A 26,032-nucleotide genomic window follows, 5' to 3' on the forward strand; every position below is an offset into this window, starting at 1 on the left:
AACTACAGGTAATCTTTATAAAACTGCACAAGGTCTTAAAAGGTATTGACAGGAGACATGCTGCAACATTTGGTATAATCAGTCAATAGAAGCATATTTACCTTAAATGTTAAAATGAGAGGGTAAAAATACACTTTAGATAAAATCCAGGAGAGAAAATATATGGCATGGACAAATAAGAAAAGTGGATCACCTAGTCCATGCTTGGTCTTGCCGGTGTAAAAGCAAGCTTCCCAAGCAGAATAAGAGGTGTTGTTCCTCAAGACAGTTGTAAATGTTGCACTCCTGGGATCTGCAACATGCATCCAGCACTGCTCCATGCAGTGGGAAGGAGGAATTGCATGTTAAAAATCCCATTCTAAAGTTCCAGATGTTTATTGTGAACTTTGAATTACTAGCTACATCAGGAGAGAGGTTATGAGCAATTAATTACGTCTGGGAACATTTAAATAGGATCAGCAACCAAATATAATGCACAAGAGAGCCATAATCATAAAGAGGAACAGCACTGAAACAGGCTTTTCAGCCTCAAATGAACTCATGCTGACCATCAAGCATCCATTTTTAAAACTCTAACCCCATCTGTGACAGCATCCCCTCCCTTGGATGCTACTCTGATTCCCTTCAGTACAGACAGACCAGGAGAGGCCAAACCTCTGTGCCATTTGTAACAGCTGTGTCCAATTAGTTAATATTGGATTGGTCCACGTGACACTTGTCAGCTTCCTCTTTATAATATCCAGGCATTCCAGAGGGGGAGAGAAGGGAGAAGGGGGAAGGGGAAGAAGAAGAGGAAGAAGAAGAGGAAGAAGAAGAAGAAGAAGAAGAAGAAGAAGAATCTCTTACCTGCTCACAGGCTATGAGGGACTGAGCCCACACACAGAAGCAAAGCCTGAGTCATCGGGATGAGCCTGAGACTGCCAGCGTCTCCTCTTCAAGCCCAAAGCTGAGCTGCCAGGACAAGCTAAGGCCACCAGCACCTCCTCTTCAGACCAGGACTGAGCTCTGAGCTGCTGGTACAAGCCCGACATCGGCAGTGCCTCCTCACATGCTCACCGACGATGAGGGACAGTGTCCCAACGCAAACCTCGACTCCCTTGTCGCTTAAAATAAACTATATTACATGAGTTGACATCCCCGCGAGTGTGGGTGTAGTCGTTGTTGACCCAGCATCATCCCCAATGCCACACATCATAACCCACTTTATTCTCTCATATTCCCATGCACAAATCCTCCCTCCATTGAATCGACCTCTCACTAAGAATAATTTGTAGCAGCCAATTAACCTGCCAAACCTCACACTTTTGGATCCAAATTAAATTCAATGTTTTCAAATTTAGTTAAAACAAACAAGCAACAAATGCATAAAAGAACTATTGTAAAACAAGATATGCACTGGATAACTCCAGTGGAGTTAGAGCCAAAATTGTCAAGGATTAAGTATGCAATATATGCTTAAAAATGGCATAAATGTAATTAGAATCTGCATTTTTTTAAGGCCTATTAAAATAATGCTTTGAATTGTTCTTGCATTTTAAACTTTGAACTATGTAATATCTTAACATTTTAAACTAGAATTCTTCTTATTTGTACAGTATTGGGATGATGTTGTACACATTCAAGAGTCTAGTTGGAAAACATCCAAGTTTATCCAACAATTTCTTGCCCTCTTGACAGCCTAATTTAGTGAAATCCCAAGACAGGATATATAGCGTAATCCACTTGAGTAAACAATTGCCTGAGCATAAATTTACAATCCTTCAGCTGATCTCTGGAGAAAACTTGGATTTCAGGATACATATGTGTATTGAAACCTCAGTGAAAAATAAATAAAAATGTGCTGGCACAATCAAGCTGTTTGGTCCTTGAAAATAGCAGAGAACCCTATAAAATGTGAAAACCCAAATTTATTCACATTGCTTTCAGCTAATTGTGACAAATGCAGCGGTCAACAGGATTTAATAGCCTACATTGTTGTAAATGTTCATAATAAATTTATTTTACACTCTAATACAATCTTCTCTGTCAATTAAATATAGTATTGGCATTTTTTTTAAACAATCCAAGATGTTCGAATATAAAAAATCATACAAACTGTTGATTAATTCCCTCAAACCTCTGCATTAATATTGATTCTCAGTTTCCAACACTGACGTTTTGTGAGGTGTTGAAACATTCCTCATCTTAATAATATCTCCTCTGAGCTTAGGCTTTAGTTCAAGTTTAAGTTCACATTTATTACCACATGCACCAATTAAGGTACAGTGGAATTTTGCTTACCATGCAGCCATACAAACAAAAGAGCACAATACACAATAGAATATAACATGAGCATCCACTACAGTGGAATCAACATTCTTCATTGTGGTGGAAGGCAATAACTTTGTCAATCCTCCTCCTTTGTTCATCCGTGGTCGGGGCTATGAACCCTCCGCAGTCGCCGTTACGGATGGCCCGATGTATAGGCCCTCTTGTCGGGATGCTCGAAACTCCAATGTCGGGGCGGACGGACACTCCGTGGCTTGGAAGTCCTGAATCGGCCGCTTCCTACCGGAGACCGGGGCTTCACGATATTATAGGCCACAGGCTGGCGGTCAAAGCACTTCTTCTGGCAACATCCGGCAAGGGCTCACTTGCTCCGCGATGGAAAGCCCACGCCGTGCCCACGGCTAGAAGCTCTGCAGACCGCGGCTTCAGGATATCATAGACCGTGGGCCAGTGATCGGAGCACTTCTTCTGGTGACCCCCGGCAAGGGATTGCACGGCTCTGCGATGAAAAGTCCGCGCTACGCCCGCTGCTGAACCTCTGGGCACAATTCCGGGAAAGGCCGCACCAATCCAAGTTGTTAGGCCGCCAGGGAGGGCGAAATGCAACTAGGAGAAAAGTCGCATTCCACCGAGGTAAATTACTAAAAAAGTTTCCCCAATTCCCGCCCCCATCTCCTCACACTAAAGCACACTTTTAGACATACTAAAAACAAAAAGTGGAAAGGATGAACAGCTGCTGGCGAGGCTGCTGGCTTGTGGCGCCACCCGTCGATGACAACCAGATTTTGTAATTACGAAAGAAACAAAAATTCATAAACTCATTGTGAGAATTTTCTACATTTTTGTTCCAAAGTTATAAACATGAAGTTTACATTAAAAAGGAAATGCAATATATTATTGGATTAGAAAGTAACCATTATGTTCATCTGTGGTAATAAAAAAATAGGTTTCGTAATATTTACGAAAACTCCTGATGGAGGAATCAAGTGTAAAGCAACGAATGACAGCCTAAATAAGCTTATTGCAAAAAGAGACAATGGTGTCATATGATTAAATAAAATGTCACAAATTGGCTCTTCCTCTCTAAACACCATCATCTCTTTAAACCTGTGAGCAATTCATCTATTTTTTTTTACTAAAAGGTAGATTCAGATTTCTGTAGCAAGAATATGATCGTTGTTATTTGTCCAATTTTCTTTAGTTTGTATTTAATTGCCAGATGTTTTCGTAGAGTACGTTTTACTTTCACGTTCTTCATAAATTGGCTATTTCAAGATGTTAGAAATATATATATTTTTATTAATGAAATATTCAGAATGAATATTTCACTGCATTGTCTGAGAACAAGGGTTAACCAACTTGAAGATGACTTAGAATGCTACAGTCGGAATAGCAATTAATATTTGGATTCAAAATACATTTAATTCAAATAAATGTGAAGTGTTATATTTTGGTAGCAGGATCAGTGCAGGACTTGCATATTAAATGGTAGTGCCCTGGGGAGTGTCGTGGAACAGAGAGGCCTATGCAAAATTAAAATGTTCGGCATCTTGGGAAAGGTTTTGGGGGTCTGCAGTGTTTGGGAAATGGGAGGTGGAATTTTTACGATTGCATTCAAATGAGCCCTCCGAGGACAGCCTGGCTAGGTTGGCTCATCCATGCCACTCCCACCTTGTCAACCAGCTATTCCTGCTGCTCAGTGGCTCAGGTGGTGGAAAGGGGGATAGGAAACAAGAAAATACATTATTAATTGCACGCTGGAGGTGCACATTTATAATGCAAACAGTACATTCTCATGCTCATTCATAACCTGCATAATGAGTATAGAGTCGGGAGACACCCATACCAATTTTAACATCTGTTCTGTTGAGTACTCCAGGGTCTGCTGAGTACTCCATACTCCGCATAGGTCCAGGAAGTGAAAGCATTGATAGAGCACATCAGTGGCTTGTTCTATCAATGTTTGTAATTCACCGGTACCAATAGCTATATCACCATCTGATCTCCACCATTTGATCTCCACCATTTGTTACTCATGGACAAACAACTGGGAGAGTGGAATCCCTTTTGGTTTTGATATTGAGCAGAGCTGACTAGTGCAATGAATGACACACTGCATCCAAATTTGATATCTGCAAACCTATCAAAATTTGATGTTCTCTCTGCTCCCAAGATTAGGTGTTCCATACTAGGACATCTGAGATGTCCTCATTCTTCAGGGAATGCTCCCAAGATTTGATGTGCTCCCAGGATGAGGTGTTCCATACTGGGACATCCGAGATATTCCTGGTTCTCACTTTTAAACCTACCAGCCTCCGCATTAAACACATTGTCATCTGATATTTCCGCACCTCTTAAGAGATCCACAACCACCAGTCACATCTTCCCATCCCCATAATGCATCTGTTGAAGTTGGTACGTTGGTGTCGTCAAGAGACATGCCAGACTTGTTTACTTTTCTGAAGGAGTAAAGATGCTGGTGTTTGTTTTATTGGCTGTAGTTCAATGTATTTTGGCCAGGACAAACTGTTAGTGATATTTATCTCCAGCAACTTGAAGTTCTCCACCATCTCCTCTTTGATATCATTGATGCTGATTGAGGAGAAAAACAAACTCATTTCCTGAAGTCAGTAGGTAGCTTTGTTGTCTTGTTGACATTGAGTGAGACGTTATTGTCTTGATACCACATTACTACACTCTCTATTTGCATCCTGTACCCTTCTCATCATTTTCTAAGATCCAGTCCACTATGGTACTGTCATCTCAGATGGGTGGAAATCGTTTTTTAAAGTGGAACCCACACGATTTCCTGGTGACCCGATGACAAGTGTGCATGACAACTAACATTTATCTCCTCCCTCCTCCCTGTGCCGTGGTGCTGTTGTGGCTTCGGCCACGAGCCCTGTGGATGGTAACGTAGGGAGCTCGCAGGTCCGTGGTTGGTGACTGACTTTTGGTTGGTCCAGCAACAACAGCAGCTTCTTCCGCCCCGTATTGAGGGGCTTGAATCGGCCCGTTTGTGGGGCCTTTCATCGCCCGGCGCAGCATTTAATTATTGTCAGAGTCTGAGCGAGTTGCCCATGCACGCGGCCGCAACTCCGCAGCGCGCGATCAATTGGGAACTGATTACGGTTTGCTTATGGCTGCTGCTGGTAATGTAAAAATACGCGTTTCATAAAACATGGGGGGGGGGATTGTCCCCCATCTCTCAAAACATGGGGGGCACGTGGACCACCCCCCCCCCCCCCCCCCCCCCCCCCCCCCCCCCCCATTCCACCCAGGGATTTCCGCTGATCTGAGATGACTCATCCGCACTCTTGTAAATGGAGTTAGAGCAGAATTTGGCTGTACAGTGATGAATATGTGGGTAGTATAGAAAGAAGCTGAGAACACATCCTGTGGGGCACTGAAGTTGACAATTATCATGGAGAATGTTTTGTCACCTTTCCTCACTGATTATGGTCTATGGTCAAGAGGTCGAGGTGAAACTATACAATCCAATTTCTATGTATCTATATATTAGCAAACAGTGCCTAATGCAATTGACATTAAGAGCAAACATTACCCTGCAAAGAGTTAAAATACCAATAGAATTTCACTCATGAAGCAGCAGTAAGAGTGCGTGACAACCATTCAAACCATGAATTGGTTTATTTTACTTAAAATTACAAGCGATTTCCTGCACATTTTTTTTGAAGACTCTACTTACCAATCATGTCCCATTTTATTCATTGGCCAGTTGCCAATCACACTCACTCGCAAACAAAGCTTTTTAAAAAAGCCCTAATTTTGATTGCCTATCAATCATTGGACTCTCTAAAGCATTGCACACATTAAAAATAAAGTACAATGATCAGTTACTCACAATCTCTCTAGAGAACGCAAGTCAAAGAAAGACCCATTCTTTAACAGCGAGATGTTGTTGTTACTCAGGATCCTGCAAAAATTAAAGGAGAATGTAGTTAACATACCTTTGCAAAATGATAAATGAGCTGGTGCAATAAAAATAGTTTTCTGTGTCAACACAAAATGATTCCATTGAACTTTTATAAAAATACAACACTTAGCGACCTAATATCAATTTAATGCACATTCAATGTCCTAGCAGACATAATACCAACTAAAAGCTCACGTGGTTACATATTAGGAACCCTTTATACCATGTTTCACTGTACGTTGTAATAATAAAAAAATGTCAGTCGCAATATGGATGTTTGATTTGATTTAACCAGATGTGGGAACAAGACCAATATTGCTCAGATTTTCCTGAGAAATGCTAGGATTTCTCCATGCAGGTATCAGCTGATTCGGAATTTTGGCGCATACATCCAAGAAAACAGTTCCATATTTTCAGAGACCTGATTGGCTGTGTTTTTACAAGCACACTATCTTGCTGGATTCCTCATAGAATCTGATGGAAAAGTGCCAACTTCCAGCAATTCCCATGTTGAGCTGGCACCAGGTTACACTGGGAGCAATGACTCCATTTATTTCAATTGAGAGGAACAGCCACGACGAATGAAGGTACAAGCCTGAGATGCAACGTTTTCATTCAGTGGGTGGTGGGTATACAGAACCAACTCTCAGAAGAAGTAATTGAGGCTGGTACGAAAACACCATTTAAAAGATACTAGAAAAGGCACATTGATAGCAAAGGTGCAGCGTAGGTTCACGAGGGTAATTCCCGGGATGGCCGGACTATCATATGTTGATAGAATGGAGTGGCTGGGCTGGTACACGCTGGAATTTAGAAGGATGAGAGGGGATCTTATTGAAGCATATAAGATTATTGAGGGATTGCTCCTGATGTTGGGGGAGTCCAGAACCAGGGGGCCACAGTTTAAGAATAAGGGGCAAGCCATTTAGAATGGAAATGAGGCGAAACCTTTTCACCCAGAGAGTTGTGAATCTGTGGAAAGCTCTGCCTCAGAAGGCAGTGGAGGCCAATTCTCTGGATGCTTTCAACAGAGAGTTAGATAGAGCTCTTAAAAATAGCGGAGTCAGGGGATATGGTGAGAAGGCAGGAACGGGGTACTGAATGTGGATGATCTGCCATGATCACAGTGAATGGCAGTGCTGGCTCAAAGGGCCTATTGCTGCACCTATCGTCTAGAGGGATAGGGACAAAATGTGGGAAAATGTTACCAGCTGAGATGGGGCATCTTGATCAGCACAGTGTTAGCCTGACGGGCCTATTTCCATGCTCTATGACTGTTTGACTATATCTCTATGCTTCATTATTTAAAAATAGTTATTAAATAATTCTGAATGTCAGAGAAGCGATTTGATAGTTGATAAAAACAGAACACATAGCTCAGCTGGCCCAAATGACCCTACTGCCCAGCAAAGCCATGTCTGTAGGATTTAGAACAAATTCAGAAAGGCATTTCCCACCAGGAATTTAAAAAAAAAAAAAAAACAGTGCTGGAGTAAATCAGCAGGTCATGCAGCATTTCTGGAGAACATGGATAGATGACATTTGGGTTGGGACCCTTATTCAGCCTGCCTTTTAGTTGGTTACATCAAACAATCCTTTCCCCAGGCATACACTGGCCCTACCCCAACTCTTTCTCCACTACATCGACGATAGCTTCGGAATGCTCCTACAATATGAAATAATACGATATGACGTGGTACGATACAATATCATATGATACAATATGATATTCCTGCACCTGTTTAGAACCGTGGACATCATTAACTTCACCAAAAACTTCCACCCTGCCCTCAAATTCTCCTGGACTACCTCTGACATCACTCTTCCCTTTATTGATCTCCATGTCTCTATCACAGAGGCCAGACTATGGACTGACTACTAACCTATCGACTCCCATATTTATCTAGCTACACTTCCTCCCAACCTGACTCTTGCAATGATGCTATACCCTTACTCTCAATCCCTCCATCTCCACATCTGCTTTCCATACAAGGGCATCCAAGATGTCCACATTCTTTAGTGAGCATGTTTTCTAATACTCAATCAGAATTCTCTCTGACCCTTGTGATGAATTAGTGACTTCCACATTAGCTTCATAGAAAACTGAGTATCTACAACACCAAAATAGAACCAAGCCATTCTAAAAGCAAAGGGACAGCTTTAAAGAGAAAACAATTATCATGGTTGTCTTTCACCCTCCATTAACACCAACAAGACTTCCTTTGGTCAGAATAAAATAACACGTTTCATTAATTCCATGTAAGAAATTATATTCCGATACTTATTTACTTACTGGGTGAATTCTACCATTTGGTTTTGCAGAGCAGCTGGAGAATTTATGACTCCAAATGCTGATTTTTCTGATTTCTGCCAAAAGCATTCATATCCATCAATATATAATGATAAATGTAATAATACTGTTAGACTATCCAGAGTGGCCAATCAAGAAAAATTCAATAAATGTTAACAATCTGCATTCAGTCCTTTCGCATTAGAAAGAACTGCAGATGCTGGTTTAATTCGAAAGTAGACACAAAATGCTGGAGTAACTCAGCGGGATAGGCAGCATCTATGGATACGTTTTGGGTTGAGATCCTTCTTCAGACTGATATCAGGGGGGTGGGCGGGACAAATATAGAATGTAGTTGCAGACAGTAATACTGGTGGGAGAACTGGGAAGGGGGAGGGGATAGAGAGGAAAAGCAAGGGCTATTTGAAGTTAGGAAATTTGAAGTTCCTTATTCGAAGTTCCCTCTCTATCCCGTCCCCCTTCTCAGTTCTCCCACCAGTCTTACTGTCTCCGACTACATTCTATCTTTGTCCCGCCTACTCCCCTGACATCAGTCTGAAGAAGGGTCTCCATTGGAAACGTCACCCATTCCTTCTCTCAAGAGATGCTGCCTGTCCCGCTGAGTTACTCCAGCATTTTGTGTATACCTTCATTCTTTTTGCCTAAGACTCACCACAACCCAATAAACAAAACTATTAAATGCATAAAGCTAAAGACATTCCTATTCTTATAGCTACATTCTCAGTTGTGAAGACACACTAGTGCAGATGAATATGCCAGTGACATACAGATCAATAGTAAAACAATTTAGAAAAGCAATGATGTACAATGCCACAGATTACACTGTAAAGAGTAGAGAATAGCCAAAATTGATCATAATAAAGGGTTTTAAATAGCTTTCTATGGAATGGAGTGAGTTAAAAGTTTGAAATGATCTTAGATATTTCCAAGCAACATAATTAAGGAGGTTGTTAACTGGAAAGCTTTATGTAGTATATTGTTTGTAAACTATACAGAAAAAATAAATTAAGTCTGTTTCACTTCCAAATGCACTAAATGGTCCATTTGCTTCAATCTTTGAACCTTCCACAGATTGTTCTGATGAAAGTTTCAAGATATTTCATTGACTACTGTAGCAGGATTAGATATTATTTTAGAACTTGTGCCTGTTTTACAAAACATTTATTGACCCAGCTCAGGTCAAAGACCACCAAAATCTTTGTCATGCAAGTGCATAGGAAAGGCTTATTTGGACAGGTACATGGATTGGAGAGCTTTAAATGGATATAGGCCAAATAAGATTCAGATTCAGATTCAATTTTAATTGTCATTGTCAGTGTACAGTACAGAGACAACGAAATGCATTTAGCATCTCCTTTGAAGAGCGACATAGCAAACGATTTTGAATAAAAAAAAAATAAATAATAAGTGGGGGGGGGGGGGGTCCGGGGAGGGGGGGGGGGGGGGGTTGGGAAGTCACGGGGGTACGTTGTTTAGTAGAGTGACAGCGGCGGGAAAGAAGCTGTTCCTCGACCTGCTGGTTCGGCAACGGAGAGACCTGTAGCGCCTCCCGGATGGTAGGAGGGTAAACAGTCCATGGTTGGGGTGAGAGCAGTCCTTGGCGATGCTGAGCGCCCTCCGCAGACAGCGCTTGCTTTGGACAGACTCAATGGAGGGGAGCGTGGAACCGGTGATGCGTTGGGCAATTTTCACCACCCTCTGCAATGCCTTCCGGTCGGAGACAGAGCAGTTGCCATACCATACTGTGATGCAGTTGGTAAGGATGCTCTCGATGGTGCAGCGGTAGAAGTTCACCAGGATCTGAGGAGACAGATGGACCTTCTTCAGTCTTCTCAGGAAGAAGAGACGCTGATGAGCCTTCTTGATCAGAGTAGAGGTATTGTGGGTCCAAGAGAGGTCATCGGAGATGTTGACTCCCAGGAACCTGAAGCTAGAAACACGTCCCACCTCCGTCCCGTTAATGTGGATGGGGGTGTGCGTGCCGCCTCTGGACTTCCTGAAGTCTACAATGAGCTCCTTGGTCTTCTTGGAGTTAAGGGCCAGGTTGTTGTCAGCACACCATGCTGCTAAGTGCTGGACCTCCTCCCTGTAGGCCAGCTCATCGTTGTTGCTGATGAGGCCAATCACCGTTGTATCATCTGCATACTTGATGATGGTGTTAGTACCATGTACAGGTGTGCAGTCATAGGTGAAGAGGGAGTAGAGGAGGGGGCTCAGCACACAGCCCTGAGGAACGCCGGTGTTCAGGGTGAGGGTTGAAGAGGTGTGCTTGTCTAACCTCACAGACTGGGGTCTGTTGGTTAGAAAGTCCAGTATCCAGTTGCAGAGGGAGGGGTCGATGCCCAGGTTACCGAGTTTGGTGATCAGTTTTGATGGAATAATGGTGTTGAATGCTGAGCTGTAATCGATGAACAGCATTCTTACATAAGTGTCTCTGTTGTCAAGGTGGGAGAGGGCGGAGTGAAGTGCCGTTGAGATGGCATCCTCCGTACTCCTGTTCTTGCGGTAGGCAAACTGATAGGGATCCAGTGTGGGGGGTAGGCAGCTTTTGAGGTGTGCCAGGACCAGCCTCATAAGGGCATCCTAGTTGGCATAGACGGTTTGGGCTGAATGGCCTGCTTCCGTATTGTGCGAATCTATGACTAAATATTGGTGATAATTAATATAGTTCCAACAAAACCTCCAATAATCTGCTCTCCAACCATTTGAGAATCCATTCATTTGTACTATATCTCTCTATATCACCCTCAGACTGAAGAAGGGTCTGGGTCCGAAACGTCACCTATTCCTTTTCTCCAGCGATACTCTCTGACCCACTGAGTTACTCCAGCTTTTTATGTCTATCTTTGGTTTAAACGAGCATCTGCAGTTACTTCCTACACATGGTAATCCTGATGATTCAGCACCTGACCCAGCAGGTATTGTTTGGCATGCTCCCTTGTAGCTCGCCAGGGAAACAAGAAGGGTCTCGACCCGAAACGTCACCCATTCCTTCTCTCCAGAGATGCTGCCAATCCCGCTGACTTACTCCTGCTTTTTGTGTCTATCCCAAGTTCCCTTTCTCTTTAAACTCAGTCGGGTCATATAACACAATGGAGCACTGGTTCAACACTCACTTTCAACTTACTGGCACTTTGATTTACTTGCTTCTTATGTTAACTCCAGTTCTCACACCCCCTTCCAACTCACTGGGCCCTCTTTATAGTGGTCTTGTTAAATTTATCTGGGTAGCATGTTCACCCTATCATCTTACAGGATTCATCAGTTATTTATTTTAATACTGTGTAACACCAAAAGAAATCAAAAATGCATAAATGTTTTAATAGGTATGACATCCAATTGTCGAGAAATGCTGATCTGCCACCATAAAAGTCCAGAATCTGCTAGGTGATCTGAGTTCTATATAATGATGAGTCATATAATATTCCTCAAATGCTTAGTTCTATAAATCACCATTTTTCATAAAATATACTTATGAAAACACGCAAGAGGCAACACCACTTGGCTTGATTTTTCAATTGGTTAATAATTGTCTGGGGCATGCTAAATGCATCTTGCTGCCTGCAGTCATTGCTAAGGTGTGATTTAATTACGTACTAAATCCATATTCTTCATTTTGGTGCGCTACATGACTTTATGCATGATGTGCGCATAAAAATATATATCTTAGTGTGACTAGCCTGAGACATAACGTTACAGTGTGCCAGATGAAAGTGAGCTGAATACAGCAATGATACTGTGCAAAATAGAATGTACAATGCAGTGATCATTTCTTTAATATTTACCGATATTAAGATTAAATACATATTTTATTTCTATTCAATTCTTAGAATGTAGAAAATTAGATTTCAGTTTACTTGATTTCTGCAGAGAAAGAGAGAAATTATAATGTGTCCATTTATTTAAATTGATTGATGCAGTGTGCATCAGGTAGCATTGTGCCACACATCTAAAGCAACCTGTTCAATCTTGGCCTCTGGCACAGTCTGTGTGGAGTCTGCATTTTCTCCCCATGGCTACATGGAGTCTCCTGGATGCTCACTTCCTAAAGACATACCGGAAGTAGGTTGTGTTTAAGAGGGAACTGCAGATGCTGGAGAATCGAAGGTTACACAGAAAAGCTGGAGAAACTCAGCGGGTGCAGCAGCATCTATGGAGCGAAGGAAATAGGCAACGTTTCGGGCCGAACCCCTTCTTCAGACTGATCGGGGGTGGGTTAGTTGGCTATTGTAAACTGCACTTACTGCAGCACACTATATTACTCACTATGGTAGGAGAAGGTAAAGGCATAGGTTCATAGAGTCATACAACACAGAAACGTGACTTACAGTACAACACATCTATTACCAAACAAGCTGCCTATCTATGCCAACCTCTTTTGCCTGCATTTGGCCCACATCTCTCTAAACCACTGAAAGATAATAAATTACAGGGAAATAAGTTGCGGGATGAGACTGATTGGATTGTTCTGACAGTTGGCACTGAATGTCTTAGTAAATATGAAATATGAGCAATTGGATGTCTATACTGAAAGTACAATTATCAGATATGTTCTCCTCCATTGCATTGTAAGTAACATTGTATCAAAACTGGAGATTTGGCTTATGATAAGTGCATTTAAATTGGATATATTAAGGATCCAATAATTGTTTAAAGGGCCTGTCCCACTTAGGCGATTTTTTCAGCGACTCGCGATGCCTGTCACAGTCGGAGCAGGTCGCCGAAAAATTGGCTACTGGACTCCCCCATGACAATGTCTATGACAACCTATCACCTAGTTGACGTCAAGCTATGGCGAGCTACCGACAACCGGCGACCTAATCGTCGTGACTGAGGACGTGCACGTACGACCACACCTACGACAACGTACAACCACACAGGCGACAACCTATGACAACCGAAGTCAACCTATATCCACTCGCGACAAGCTACGACAAGCAACGACCCTGTCGGCGACATCTGAAGACAACTGAAGACAATTCAGTCGCCGGTACCTGTCGCCGGTTGACGTAGGTTGACGTTGGTAGTTGCCAATGGAATAAACCGAAGTCAGCACCCGGAGACAAACAACGTCACCTGGCGCCATCCTGGTGACAACCTATGACAACCTACGACAGCACCTACGACAGGAGAAGACAGGCAACGTCAAGCCCACTGTTCCCAAATGGTTTTGAACATTTCAAAATCCAGCGGCGACAAGAAAAAAGTTACGAGACTTGAGGAGACAACTCATGACAATACAGGCGTCACTCCGCGACCATGTGGCGACAGTCTATTTTCCGCCTGTTGCCGAAAAAATTGCCCTTGAGTATCAAGCCAAGCGAAGGCAAAGTAGATAACTGAAGAGGTGCTAGCTTCATAAAAACTATTTCTGGAATATTTCATGTGTACTGTGCATTACACATTGAATATTGCACAATCTCTAGTAACTACAAATTCCTGGACATTAACATCACAGATGTCTGTCCTGGTCCTGCACAATCATGATATCTTCGAGGTTTAAAGAAATCCAGCATGTAACTAAATATTCTAACAAACTTCTACAGATGCACTGTAGAGGTATCCTGACTGGTTGCATCATTGCGACAACGCAGGAGAATACAAAAGGCTGCAGAGAGTGGTGGAGTTAATCTAGTTCATCATGAGCACAGTTAACCATTAACTGAATGTCCCAGTAAATATGAAATATGAGGATTTCCACCCAAACCCCCAACCGTTAAAAGCATCTACACAAAGCACCACCTCAAGTAGATTGCATCTATCATTAAGTATGCCATACAAGCGATGCCCTCTTTGCTGCTATCGATGGACAGGAGGTTAAGAAGCCTGAAGTTCCACCCCATCAGAATCAAAAATAGTTACTTTCCTACAACCATCAGGCTCTTGTTTTCTAACTGAGCCTTGCATTAATATCAAGGGGTGTTTTTGCACAATCTCTTTCTTTTCACTGTCATGTGGAATTTATGTGTCATTTATGTACCATTTTGTGTGTTGTCTAGGTCTGTGTGTCTGTGATGCCTCTTCTGACAAGATTTTCATGGCACCCATGCTTCCCTGTACTTGATTGACTCACTTAAAATCACCGAAGACCAAAGGAACAGTTCTTTTGGCTTTTCCCTCTTCATAAAGGACTCCTTTAACCTTAGAAATAGAGATATAAGTGTTTGATCTGGAAGCTATTTATTGGACATAAATAGCTGTATCATTTAATTAAATATTCAAGGCCAGTTGGTTTTAAGAAAAGGGCAGCTGAAGATAAAATGACTTGATTCCCTGGGTATAAACAATGGGGAGAAAACAGTAAAGCAATTTTTTTTTTTCTGAGAAAATTAGGAGGTAGAATTAGCAATGTGGAAACTATTATTGCATAATAAACAGGGTGAATATTTTTATAGTAAAATGGATGCTCAGTATAAGAGTGATGATGGAGTTAAATCTCATACTATACACTTAATTTTAAACAATGGTTTCATTGAGGTACAGGGGCTGAGTTGGCTGACGTAGCTGGGAAATTGGATTAAAAACAGTGTGAGAGATTAGCTGGGATAAAGGTTTAAGGAAACAATTCATGATCGCTAGATAAGCAGTGAACTTTTCTAGCTGGAAAAGTTGCCACCAAGTTTCATGAAGTTGAGGATTGTGAGAGTCTCATCATCAGCAAAGAATAACAAAGCATCCACTAATCAATTAAAGAAATAGACTTTAAGAAGAAAATACCGATGCTTCAAAATTTCAAATAAATTATACATTGTTCAAAAATTGTCCAAGAAGAAAAACATGAATGGAAAAGATATGCACTTCCCTCAAGGTTAAGGATGATTGATTTGATTGGAACAAAGATTTTTTACAAGATACAAGATACAATTTAATTGTCATTTGGACTCCTTGAGGTCCAAACGAAATGCCGTTTCTGCAGCCATACATTACAAACAAATAGACCCAAGACACAACATAATTTACATAAACATCCATCACATCGCTGTGATGGAAGGCCAAAAAAACTTATCTCTCCACTGCACTCTCCCCCCCACCCCCGATGTCAGAGTCAAAGTCAAAGCCCCCGGCTGGCGATGTCGATTGTCCCGCGGCCATTAAAGGCACGCCGGGTGGTGCGAGGTCGCACACCGGGTCTTGGTGTTGGAGCCCCCGGTGTGCGCTCGCAGAGTCCCGCGGCCATTCCAAGCCGCGCGGGGCGGTGATGTCAGGCCCCGCTCCAGGAGCTCTTCAACCCCGCAACTCGGGCGGGAGAAGTCGCCGTTGCGAGAGCCCTGAAAAGCGGTCTCCCTCCAGGGACCCGCGGGCACACTATACCTTGGCACACGTAACAATAATAAACCTAAATCTAAACCTATAAAAATGGTTATGGTGAAAGAAGAGCAGTACCAAACAAAACAAAATGTTTCATTCAGTTGTGAAAAGGTGTCTAGAAATGAGATATAAACTCAAAATTATCGAACAGTAATAGAACTAGCAAATAGCTGATTGTCCCACTTTATGCAATACTATTTTACAATCTTTGCTTCTTCAAGAACAAGCCCCTTAACAAGAATTGCACTTCCTTAAAATTTACTAATGTGATACATTTCAAACAGAAGTCAAAATTTAATATCTATAAAGAAGTCCAAAATGCTGGCATTTAGTTTTTGTGAGGATAATTTACTGGTTGCTCAATTCAAATAAAAAGAGCAATCAATTTAAACAGTACTTGTCCATGCTAAGACAATTGCAGAAGGTTACACAAACAGAATGACCTTCTCGGAAATAGTTGCCTGATTCTAAATGGTCAGAACTATGCTCAAGGTTGAATGCATGTTGAAGATGTGAAAAAAACTGCAAACCTCCGTCGGTATGTTAAAAAAGTTTCCGTTCACAATAAGAGCACCATGGAAAAGTGGTATGTATTTATATTAGATTTAGCCCTTGGAAAAGGTCAACACCGCTGGCTGAAAGAAGCATTTTGTTCTTGTGACAAGCTGGAAACAATATTAAAGCACTGAATTCATATGCAAAGAAATAATTATTGCACTATTTTAAAGTAGAAATCTCTATTATTTATTGAGATATATCTGCCACTAACAAGAAAAAAACATTTAAATTTGATTTCATTGTCAATATTTACAACATTTTGTTGATCCAAATGGAACTTCTGATGTTATTTAGTTACCTGAAACTATACTTAAAGCTTTAAGAAAACAAGGTTATGAATAGTTTTTTCCTGCCTTCAATGCATTCAGTCAAAACCTATTCATCAATGATAGGTGTTCCTTTAAAGATAAGGTTTTGCATTAACTATTTTAATAAAACTAAATAAAAAGAGAAATACAGAACAGAAATCTGGAAAGTATCAGATTGAATTCTAGTAGAAAAAGAATAGATCATAAGATCATAAGTGATAGGAGCAGAATTAGGCCATTCGGCCCATCAAGTCTACACTGCCATTCAATCATGGCTAATCTATCTCTTCTTCCTAACCCCATTCAATTCAAGTCAAGAGTCAAGAGAGTTTATTGTCATGTGTCCCAGATAGGACAATTAAATTATTGCTTGCTGCAGCACAACACAATATTGTTAGCCTAAATACAGAACAGTTCAGTGTGTCTATGTAGCATAGACCATATATATACACATAAATAAACAGATAAAGTGCAATAGTGTTATAGTTCAGAGATTGTTTGATGGTGAGTTTAATAGCCTGATGGCTGTGGGGAAGGAGTTGTTCTTGAACCTGGATGTACCAGATTTCAGGCTCCTGTACCTTCTACCTGATGAGTGTGTGGCCAGAATGGTCTGGGTACTTGATGATGTTGGCAGCCTTTTTGAGGCAGCGACTGCGATAGATCCCTTCGATAGTGGGGAGGTCCCCAGAGCCGATAATGGACTGGCCAGTGGTCACAACTTCGCCTGCCTTCTCACCATAACCTCTGACACCCATACAAATCAAGAATCTATCTATCTCTGTCTTAAAAATATCCACTGACGTGGTCTCCATAGCCTTCTGTGGCAAATAATTCCACATATTCACCACCCTCTGACTAAAGAAATTCCTCCTCATCCCCTTCCTAACATAACATCCTTTAATACTGAGGCTATGATCTCCAGTCCTAGACTCTTCCACTGATGGAAACATCCTCTCCACATCCACTCTATCCAAGCTTTTCACTAGTCTGTATGTTTCAATGAGGTCCCCCCTCATTTCCCTAAACTCCAGTGAATACAGGCCCAGGGCCATCAAAAGCTCATCATATGTTAACTTACTCATTCCTGGGATCATTCTTGTAAACCTCCTCCGGACCCTCTCCAGACTCAGCACATCATTCCTCAGATATGGGGCCCAAAATTGCTCACGATATTCCAAAATGCGGCCTGACCAGTGCCTTATAGAGTCTCAGCATTACATTCCTGTTTTAATATACAAGCCCTCTTGAAATAAATGCCAGGTGGTTTAATTAATGATTTGTTGTTTTGTTCTATAAAACTAAATCACTTTGTATGGCCATAACATGTGAAAAATAATGCCACCGAGACTTCTAAAAAGAGGTTATAATTAATTTCCTTTTCTGTTATCATTTTATTTTGAGGGAATCTGAAGTATTAAACAATCCCTCTAAACCTTTCCTATCCATGTACTTGGCCAAGTGTATTTTAAATGTGGTTATCGTACCTGATCCGACTATTTTGTGTGGCTGTTTGTTCCATATACCCACCAGCCTGTATGTGAAAATGCTGCCCCTCAGATTCCTATTAAATCTTCCATTACTCACCAAAACACATGCGCTCTAATCTTTGATTCCCCTCGTGATTTTATGGACCTCCATAAGTTCATCCCCTGCCGTGGTTTGATGCAGCACCTCATATTTATCCGAATTAAATTCAATTTACCATCCCTTGGCCCACTTGACCAACTGATCAAGATCTCACTGTAATTTTTGATAACCATCTTCACTGTCTGTGATACCACCTATTTTAGTGTCATCTGCAAATTTACAAATCACACCTTGTGTATTCTCATCCAAATTGTTGACATAGAATGCAAAAAGCAATGATCCCACCACTGATCCATGAGGCATGCCACTAGTCAAAGGCCTACAGGCTGAAAACTAGCCTTGCACCACCATTCTCTGCTTCCTACCATAGTCAATTCTGTGTCCAGTTAGCCATTTCTCGATCAAAGGCCTTCCTATAGTCCATATAGACCACATCTACGAACCTGCCCTCATCAAACTTCTTGGAAAAACTTACTCACACACACAAAACTATGTTTAAGAAGGAACTGCACATGCTGGAAAAATCGAAGGTAGACAAAAATGCTGGAGAAACTCAGTGGGTGAGGCAGTATCTATGGAGCGAAGGAATTTTGGGTTGAGGCCCTTCTTCAGACTGATGTGGACGGGGGGCGAGGGGGTGGGAAGCAGAAAGGAAGAGGTGGAGACAGTGGGCTGTGGGAGAGCTGGGAAGGGCCCCCTCCCGTTCCCAGCTCTCCCACAGCCCACTGTCTCTGCCTCTTCCTTTCTTCTTCCCGTCCCCCCACACCCTCATCAGTCTGAAGAAGGGTCTCGACCCGAAATGTCACCTATTCCTTCGCTCAATGGATGCTGCCTCATCCGCTGAGTTTCTCCAGCATTTTTGTCTACACACAAAACTATGCTGACTTTCTCTAATTAACTCTTGTCTTTCTAAATGAATATATTTCTTATCCCAGAGAATCCTTCCCAGTAGGTTTCCTACCACAGTAGTTAGGCTTACTAGTCTATAGTTCACTGCTTTTTTTTGCATTCCCTCTTAAGTACGGACACAATATTAGCCAGTCCGCACAACATTGGCCACCTTATGCGCTAAAAAGAGAAAAAAGTAATGCCATATCTCATATTTAAATGTAAAACAAATAAAACATGCAAACAAAGCCTTTACAAAAGGATAAATTTGAATGTAAATTATATTCTGTAGATTTGCAAACCATGATATGCAGTGCATATGCCATAACAGACTTTTGTGCAAACCAATTGATATTTTTCAAGTGATACAATTAATCTCATTAATCTTATCATCCAAAAAGCACACTCACATTGGAATGTGACCAACTGCGGAATTTCTATTAAATCATGTTTTCTACGAAATTGAGTATTTTAAAGTAGATAAGGTGGAGTCAAAGTGGATAGTATTGTGCCCATAGACTAATGGGACAAATACTAGTGCTAATGGACATAGAAACTCCAAAAATGTCCAATGAATGGTCAAGGAATATTACTCCATTTTAGATTGGACATGTTGAAGCCTCTGGTACATAATATTGAATTTAATTAATTCAGTTAATTAGTCCTTTTCTCTTCTCTCCTCATTGACGTGGAGGTAAATTTCTGTTATAGTTTGTTAATTATTTATGTCCTCTGACAGCTGGTTCTTGAAGTAATTGTCATCACGACAACTATTACAGATGATCCTTTACTTCTCTTCATTCCTCCCCATGCAACTTAATGTACATGCTTCCTCAGTTTTTCAGTTCTGATGAAGGTTCCTTGAATTGAAACATGGACTATGTTTCTTCCCTCATTGGTTTGGCTTGACCTGCTGAATGTTTCTGGAATTTCAGGATTTTTTGGGTTTTAATTTCCATCATCTGCAATATTTTGTTCCAAGTTTCAAGAGTTTGTTTATATGTCTGCAGGAAACCATTAATGAGCTCCCACAGAGAAAACATGTTAAATTCCTATTTCCAATCAACAGAATAACCAGCATTACACAATGCTCTATTCACTACATCCCTCGCTGTTGTCTATCAACAATGTTTATTAATCAGGACTCAAGCCTAGCATTCACAGTATTAGTTTAAGCCTCCCAGCCAAATCTCACAGCTTGCGTATATCAATAGCTACTCAACCATGAGAGAGAGGCACATCTCCTCATACAACAATAACATATTGACTCACTCTTCCAGGATAGCATACCAGCAGCAGCAAGCTAGCAGGAGCCAAGAACAATCTTATTAGTTTCCCCCCATGGAGAAGAATGGGTATTTATACCAGTTTGACATATATGATAGAATCTGGGAACAGCAAGAGATCTCAACCTGGGATGATGACAATAGTTTTCTACCCACGTATTCTTCTCACACCACACTCCCTCTTCAACCCACTATCTCTTTTAGCTTCTAAGCTACAACCAACATATGCACGTACCTCTTACTTTCCCCTGCTGCTTACCCACCTTACCCACAGCCTGATGTTTGTGCCTTCCTGCTTTCAGATTGTTAAGAACTTCAAATGGGACAAATGATGGAAAAAAAGAATGGAGGGAAATGCAAACAAACACTCAATTTGGAACTTGCTGGCATCAGGTACTGAAACTTTGAGTAGATGTTAATTGAGAAATAGAATTAACTGAGAAATAGAATTGTAGGGCTGGGGAAAGAAGCCCAGGAATTAGCTATGTGAATGCAATGAATCAGATTGCACTATGCCGGTCCATGTTTTTGGAAGACTTCCTGGGCTAGTCCTGTGATCATGTTAGCTTCTTGCATCTGCAGTTCCCTCTTAAACTCTAGTGTTCATCCTGCAAGATGCTATGGGCCATGAGTGACAATCGGGCCACAGATGGGAAAAAAACAGAAATCTGCTTCTGTCACCCTGTGCTCTTGCTGTCAGTAGGACTTCCATGTTTTTTCAGTGTCTCTGATGACCAGAGACATTTAGGAACATCTGGAAAATTTAGTTTAGTTTTTTAGTTTAGGGATGCAGTGCAGAAATAGACCCTTTGGCCCACCATGTCTGCTCCAACCAGCGATCCCCACACACTAACACTATCCTACACATAAGATAGACACAAACAGCTGAAGTAACTCAGCAGGACAGACAGCATCTCTGGAGAGAAGGAATGGGTGACGTTTTGGGTCGAGACCCTTCTTCAGACTGAAGGGTCTCGGCCTGAAATGTCACCCATTCCTTCTCTCCAAAGATGCTGCCTGTCCCACAGTGTTATTCCAGCTTTTTGTGTCTATCTTCGGTTTAAACCAGCATCTGCAGTTCCTTCCTACACTACCCTACACATACTTGGGCCAATTTACATTTATACCAAGCCAATTAACCTACAAACTTGTACGTCTTTGGAGTGTGGGAGGAAACCGAGTATCTCGGAGAAAACCCACACATGTCATGGGGAAAACGTACGGAGGTCAGAATCGAACATGGTTCTTTGGTTCTGTAAGCCAATTACTCTATTGCTGTGCCACAGTGACACCCAAATATTAAGAGTTTATATTTATAAATAAAAATGAGAAAGAATAAAAACTAAATTCACTGAAATACATTTAACTGAATTAATTTAAAATATTGATATGCACTGAAATCCAGTATATAAAATTCAGTTTAATTCATGTACCATTTTAACGGAGGTCCCACCAAATGGTGCTGTGTTGGATACACCAGTTATGCTAGTCATGAAGCTGGGATGCATGTGCATCTGACCAGCACCACATTATGTATTTCCACATTGCAGTATGCAGATGTAGATATTCAGTGCTTCACGAACAGTAAAGAACTGGCGTTTTCTATGGAAATGGCAACCACACACCAGCATATTCTTTCCCAATGTTATTTACCAGTTCAGACATTTTTTTAGTGAGATACAATGCAGAAACAGCTCCTTCTGCCCACAAAGTCTGCACTGACCAACTATCACCCCGTACACTAGCACTATCCTACACACTAGGGACAATTTACAATTTCCCTAAGCCTACAAACCTGTACGACTTTGGAATGTGGGAGATAACCAGAGCACCCAGAGAAAACCCTCGCAATCACAGATAGAATGTACAAACTCCATACCGATAGCATCCATAGTCAGGATTGAACCCGAGTCTCCCAACTCTACCGCTGTGCCACTGTGCCGCCCCAATCAATGTATGCAAACTTGGAGTGCTCCTATAGTGCGTCCAAATATCATCACGTTGTGAATGGTGGCAAAGCTTGTGACCCATTCAGCAGAGAAGTGCAAGGTTCTGCCACCGCTGTTAAGTACTCTAACAGTTTGTACAGTATGCACATATCGCCCTTGCATTCATAAACATAGAAACATAGAAATTAGGTGCAGGAGTAGGCCATTCGGCCCTTCGAGCCTGCACCGCCATTCAATATGATCAGGGCTGATCATCCAACTCAGTATCCCGTACCTGCCTTCTCTCCATACCCTCTGGTCCCCTTAGCCATAAGGGCCACATCTAACTCCCTCTTAAATATAGCCAATGAACTGGCCTCAACTACCCTCTGTGGCAGAGAGTTCCAGAGATTCACCACTCTCTGTGTGAAAAAAGTTCTTCTCATCTCGGTTTTAAAGGATTTCCCCCTTATCCTTAAGCTGTGACCCCTTGTCCTGGACTTCCCCAACATCGGGAGCAATCTTCCTGCATCTAGCCTGTCCAACCCCTTAAGAATTTTGTAAGTTTCTATAAGATCCCCTCTCAATCTCCTAAATTCTAGAGAGTATAAACCAAGTCTATCCAGCCTTTCTTCATAAGACAGTCCTGACATCCCAGGAATCAGTCTGGTGAACCTTCTCTGCACTCCCTCTATGGCAATAATGTCCTTCCTCAGATTTGGAGACCAAAACTGTACGCAATACTCCAGGTGTGGTCTCACCAAGACACTGTACAACTGCAGTAGAACCTCCCTGCTCCTATACTCAAATCATTTTGCTATGAAAGCTAACGTACCATTCGCTTTCTTCACTGCCTGCTGCACCTGCATGCCTACTTTCAATGACTGGTGTACCATGACACCCAGGTCTCGCTGCATCTCTCCTTTTCCTAGTCGGCCACCATTGAGATAATAGTTTGCTTTCCTGTTTTTGCCACCAAAATGGATAACCTCACATTTATCCACATTATACTGCATCTGCCAAACATTTGCCCACTCACCCAGCCTATCCAAGTCACCTTGCAGTCTCCTAGCATCCTCCTCACAGCTACCACTGCCCCCCAGCTTAGTGTCATCTGCAAACTTGGAGATATTGCCTTCAATTCCCTCATCCAGATCATTAATATATATTGTAAATAGCTGGGGTCCCAGCACTGAGCCTTGCGGTACCCCACTAGTCACTGCCTGCCATTGTGAAAAGGACCCGTTTACTCCTACTCTTTGCTTCCTGTTTGCCAGCCAGTTCTCTATCCACATCAATACTGAACCCCCAATGCCGTGTGCTTTACAATTGTGTGTAAGCCCATATGGCTCACAGGTAACTCTTGTTGCCCAATTAATTCTTCACAGTCTCAAATCAGTAAAAGAGTGAAGGATTGAATCCCTCCAAGCTGTGATATGTCTCTTCAAGTAGACATTTAGCATCCACTGTCTGACGTGCATGCATTAATTATATCCAAAACCACAGGGGTGCCAAAAGCATTGCATATCTAGTCCCCAATCTGCCTGTTCTCCTCCCTCGTGAAATAGAGAGCATCTGTAACTGCAAATGATGAAAATGTGGCATAGAAAACTGCAGTATGTTCTTGATATTTTCAGCGCTAGCCAGGTAGAAACGCAAAATATAAACGTTTATGGCCATCATAACTGTTACAGCTACTGCAAGGTCACTCTTACATAGCTCTGCTTTTGGAATTGTGGTCATGGCCAATGACAGATGTGTAGAATAAAATTCCTCTCGACTTGCATTTTCAGATCAATGAAAGTCAATGACCCAATGTAATTTTGTCTCAATCTAGGGATGCTCGTGTTATTTTCAGCAGTTTAAAAATACAACAGTAATTAATGGATAAGTAGAAACTATGTCACATTCCAAATTGACCAGATTACCACGTGACATCAATCCAATCATTTGGTGGCATTTCTATATCATACTATTATGTGAATTTTCTGATATTCTCTTTGAATTCCAATCTTAAAGACAATTCTCCAGGCTTAAAAAATGAAACAATTCCAGTTTCTAAATTACAGAAATTAGAGCTGTTTTGTATGCATTCCATTGCTTAGATATGCAATTCCACTTCCACCCTTTAAAAACCATCAGGATAAATATTAGGTGTTCTTTTTGTGGCACTCATCAAAGAAACAATCTGTCGGCAATTACATATCTGGGTAATAAAATACTGACCGGGCTACAATGTAACATTTAATTATATTGTTTTGATATCACAAACTTTAAGTGAAAAGCTTAAGTGGCATATGAATAACCAAATCTGTGTTACTTCCTAATATCCTATTTATAGTTGCAAAGGGAAAACAAATAAAATCATAATTTGGCTTCTACTTTCCCACCATATATGTGATTTATAAAATGTATCATCTGCTGAGAAATCTCTCAGGTTTCATACAGCTAGAGATGATACATATGCCATCTGGCCCATTTCATACCAATAACCCATACTAGTATTTCAATGGTATTAATCCAACATTTATTGTGATGAACTGTTATTTCCATGGCTCTTTCAAGTTTGCAACAAAATTGCAGTTGCTGCAGTTTGTTTTAATAGTTAATGTTCAATAAGGTTTGATTTGACAACTGTGTACAGTTTTCTCCACGTTCAATATTGAAATTGGACGTCATCTTTAAGTCGAGAGTTGATTTTAATGGTTTGAACCTTTTGGTTCTTTTGATATCAAATTTTCACATTTACTGAAACTATTGAGCTGCTTCTGGAGTGTAGACGAGCAGCGTTAACCACACCCATTCACAATTTGTTGTCAGTGATTCTCGGTTACTTCACAACTGGCACTGCTTTATAATTCTCCTGTGCAAACGTGTGATATCCATGATTTGGTGACTGATTAGGGTACTTACAAATTGTTTTTATTGCAAGTTCACCTGAAAAAAGGTACAAGAGCAAAATGATACAAATTGCAAAATGTTGGATGTGCAAAATAAAAATAAAAAATATTAAACATACACAGCAGGTCAAGCGCCATTATGGAGAAAAATGGAATTAACATTTCAAATTGATGGCCTTTCATCGGAACAGTCAAAGTTTCAATTACTAATTAGCCACATTCCAGGCTGTAAAACTCACATTTAATATGTGTGGATTGCAATGGCCTCTGATAAATATTCAAAAATATAATAGATTTGAATGCAATGAATTTTAATGTTGATTTATGTCTTCTGTCTGTCCCTGGTGTTATTCAGTACTTTATAAAACGTTAGTTAGAAATTTTGTTTCTCATTCCCTAATTGATGCCTTTGAGAACTCTACGGAGCAATTGGCTGTCCCTCTAGCATTGTAGCCTTATTTCTATTGCTGTGTAATTCCCTCGAGCTGACGCCCAGTTCAGAAGAGGGAAATTCCATCATAAAGTGATTGCTGCATTTTTGTGGGCGGCGTTCTTCCAGGCCAGCAACAAAAGTTACGGCTTTGCAAAATCCAGGCCAATGATTCCATATGAAAATCCCCTTGAGGTACTTGAGCTACTAAAGCAAAAATAGTGCCTAGTTAAACGGCAGTATTGAAAAATTGCATGTTGAACATTTGCTGAAACATAGAAACATAGAAACACAGAAAATAGGTGCAGGAGTAGGCCATT

The 26,032-nt window shown here is 41.2% G+C and overlaps 1 protein-coding gene across 2 annotated transcripts in view; it reads right to left on the bottom strand.

Annotated features, from left to right (window-relative positions):
• The window catches only part of LOC129703924 (adhesion G protein-coupled receptor A3), a 619,806-nt gene that overhangs the window by 527,475 nt on the left and 66,299 nt on the right, over positions 1–26,032 (bottom strand). Inside the window, exon 2 of one of the 2 annotated variants that reach the window (XM_055646640.1) lies at positions 6,134–6,205. The exons of the other annotated variant lie outside the window; for it this stretch is intronic. Coding sequence (XP_055502615.1) covers positions 6,134–6,205 — 72 coding nt within the window. The remainder of the gene's footprint in view (positions 1–6,133; positions 6,206–26,032) is intronic. 2 annotated transcript variants of the gene reach the window in all.

This window comes from Leucoraja erinacea, chromosome 15 (assembly GCF_028641065.1).
Source record: "Leucoraja erinacea ecotype New England chromosome 15, Leri_hhj_1, whole genome shotgun sequence".
Lineage (NCBI taxonomy): Eukaryota > Metazoa > Chordata > Chondrichthyes > Rajiformes > Rajidae > Leucoraja > Leucoraja erinaceus.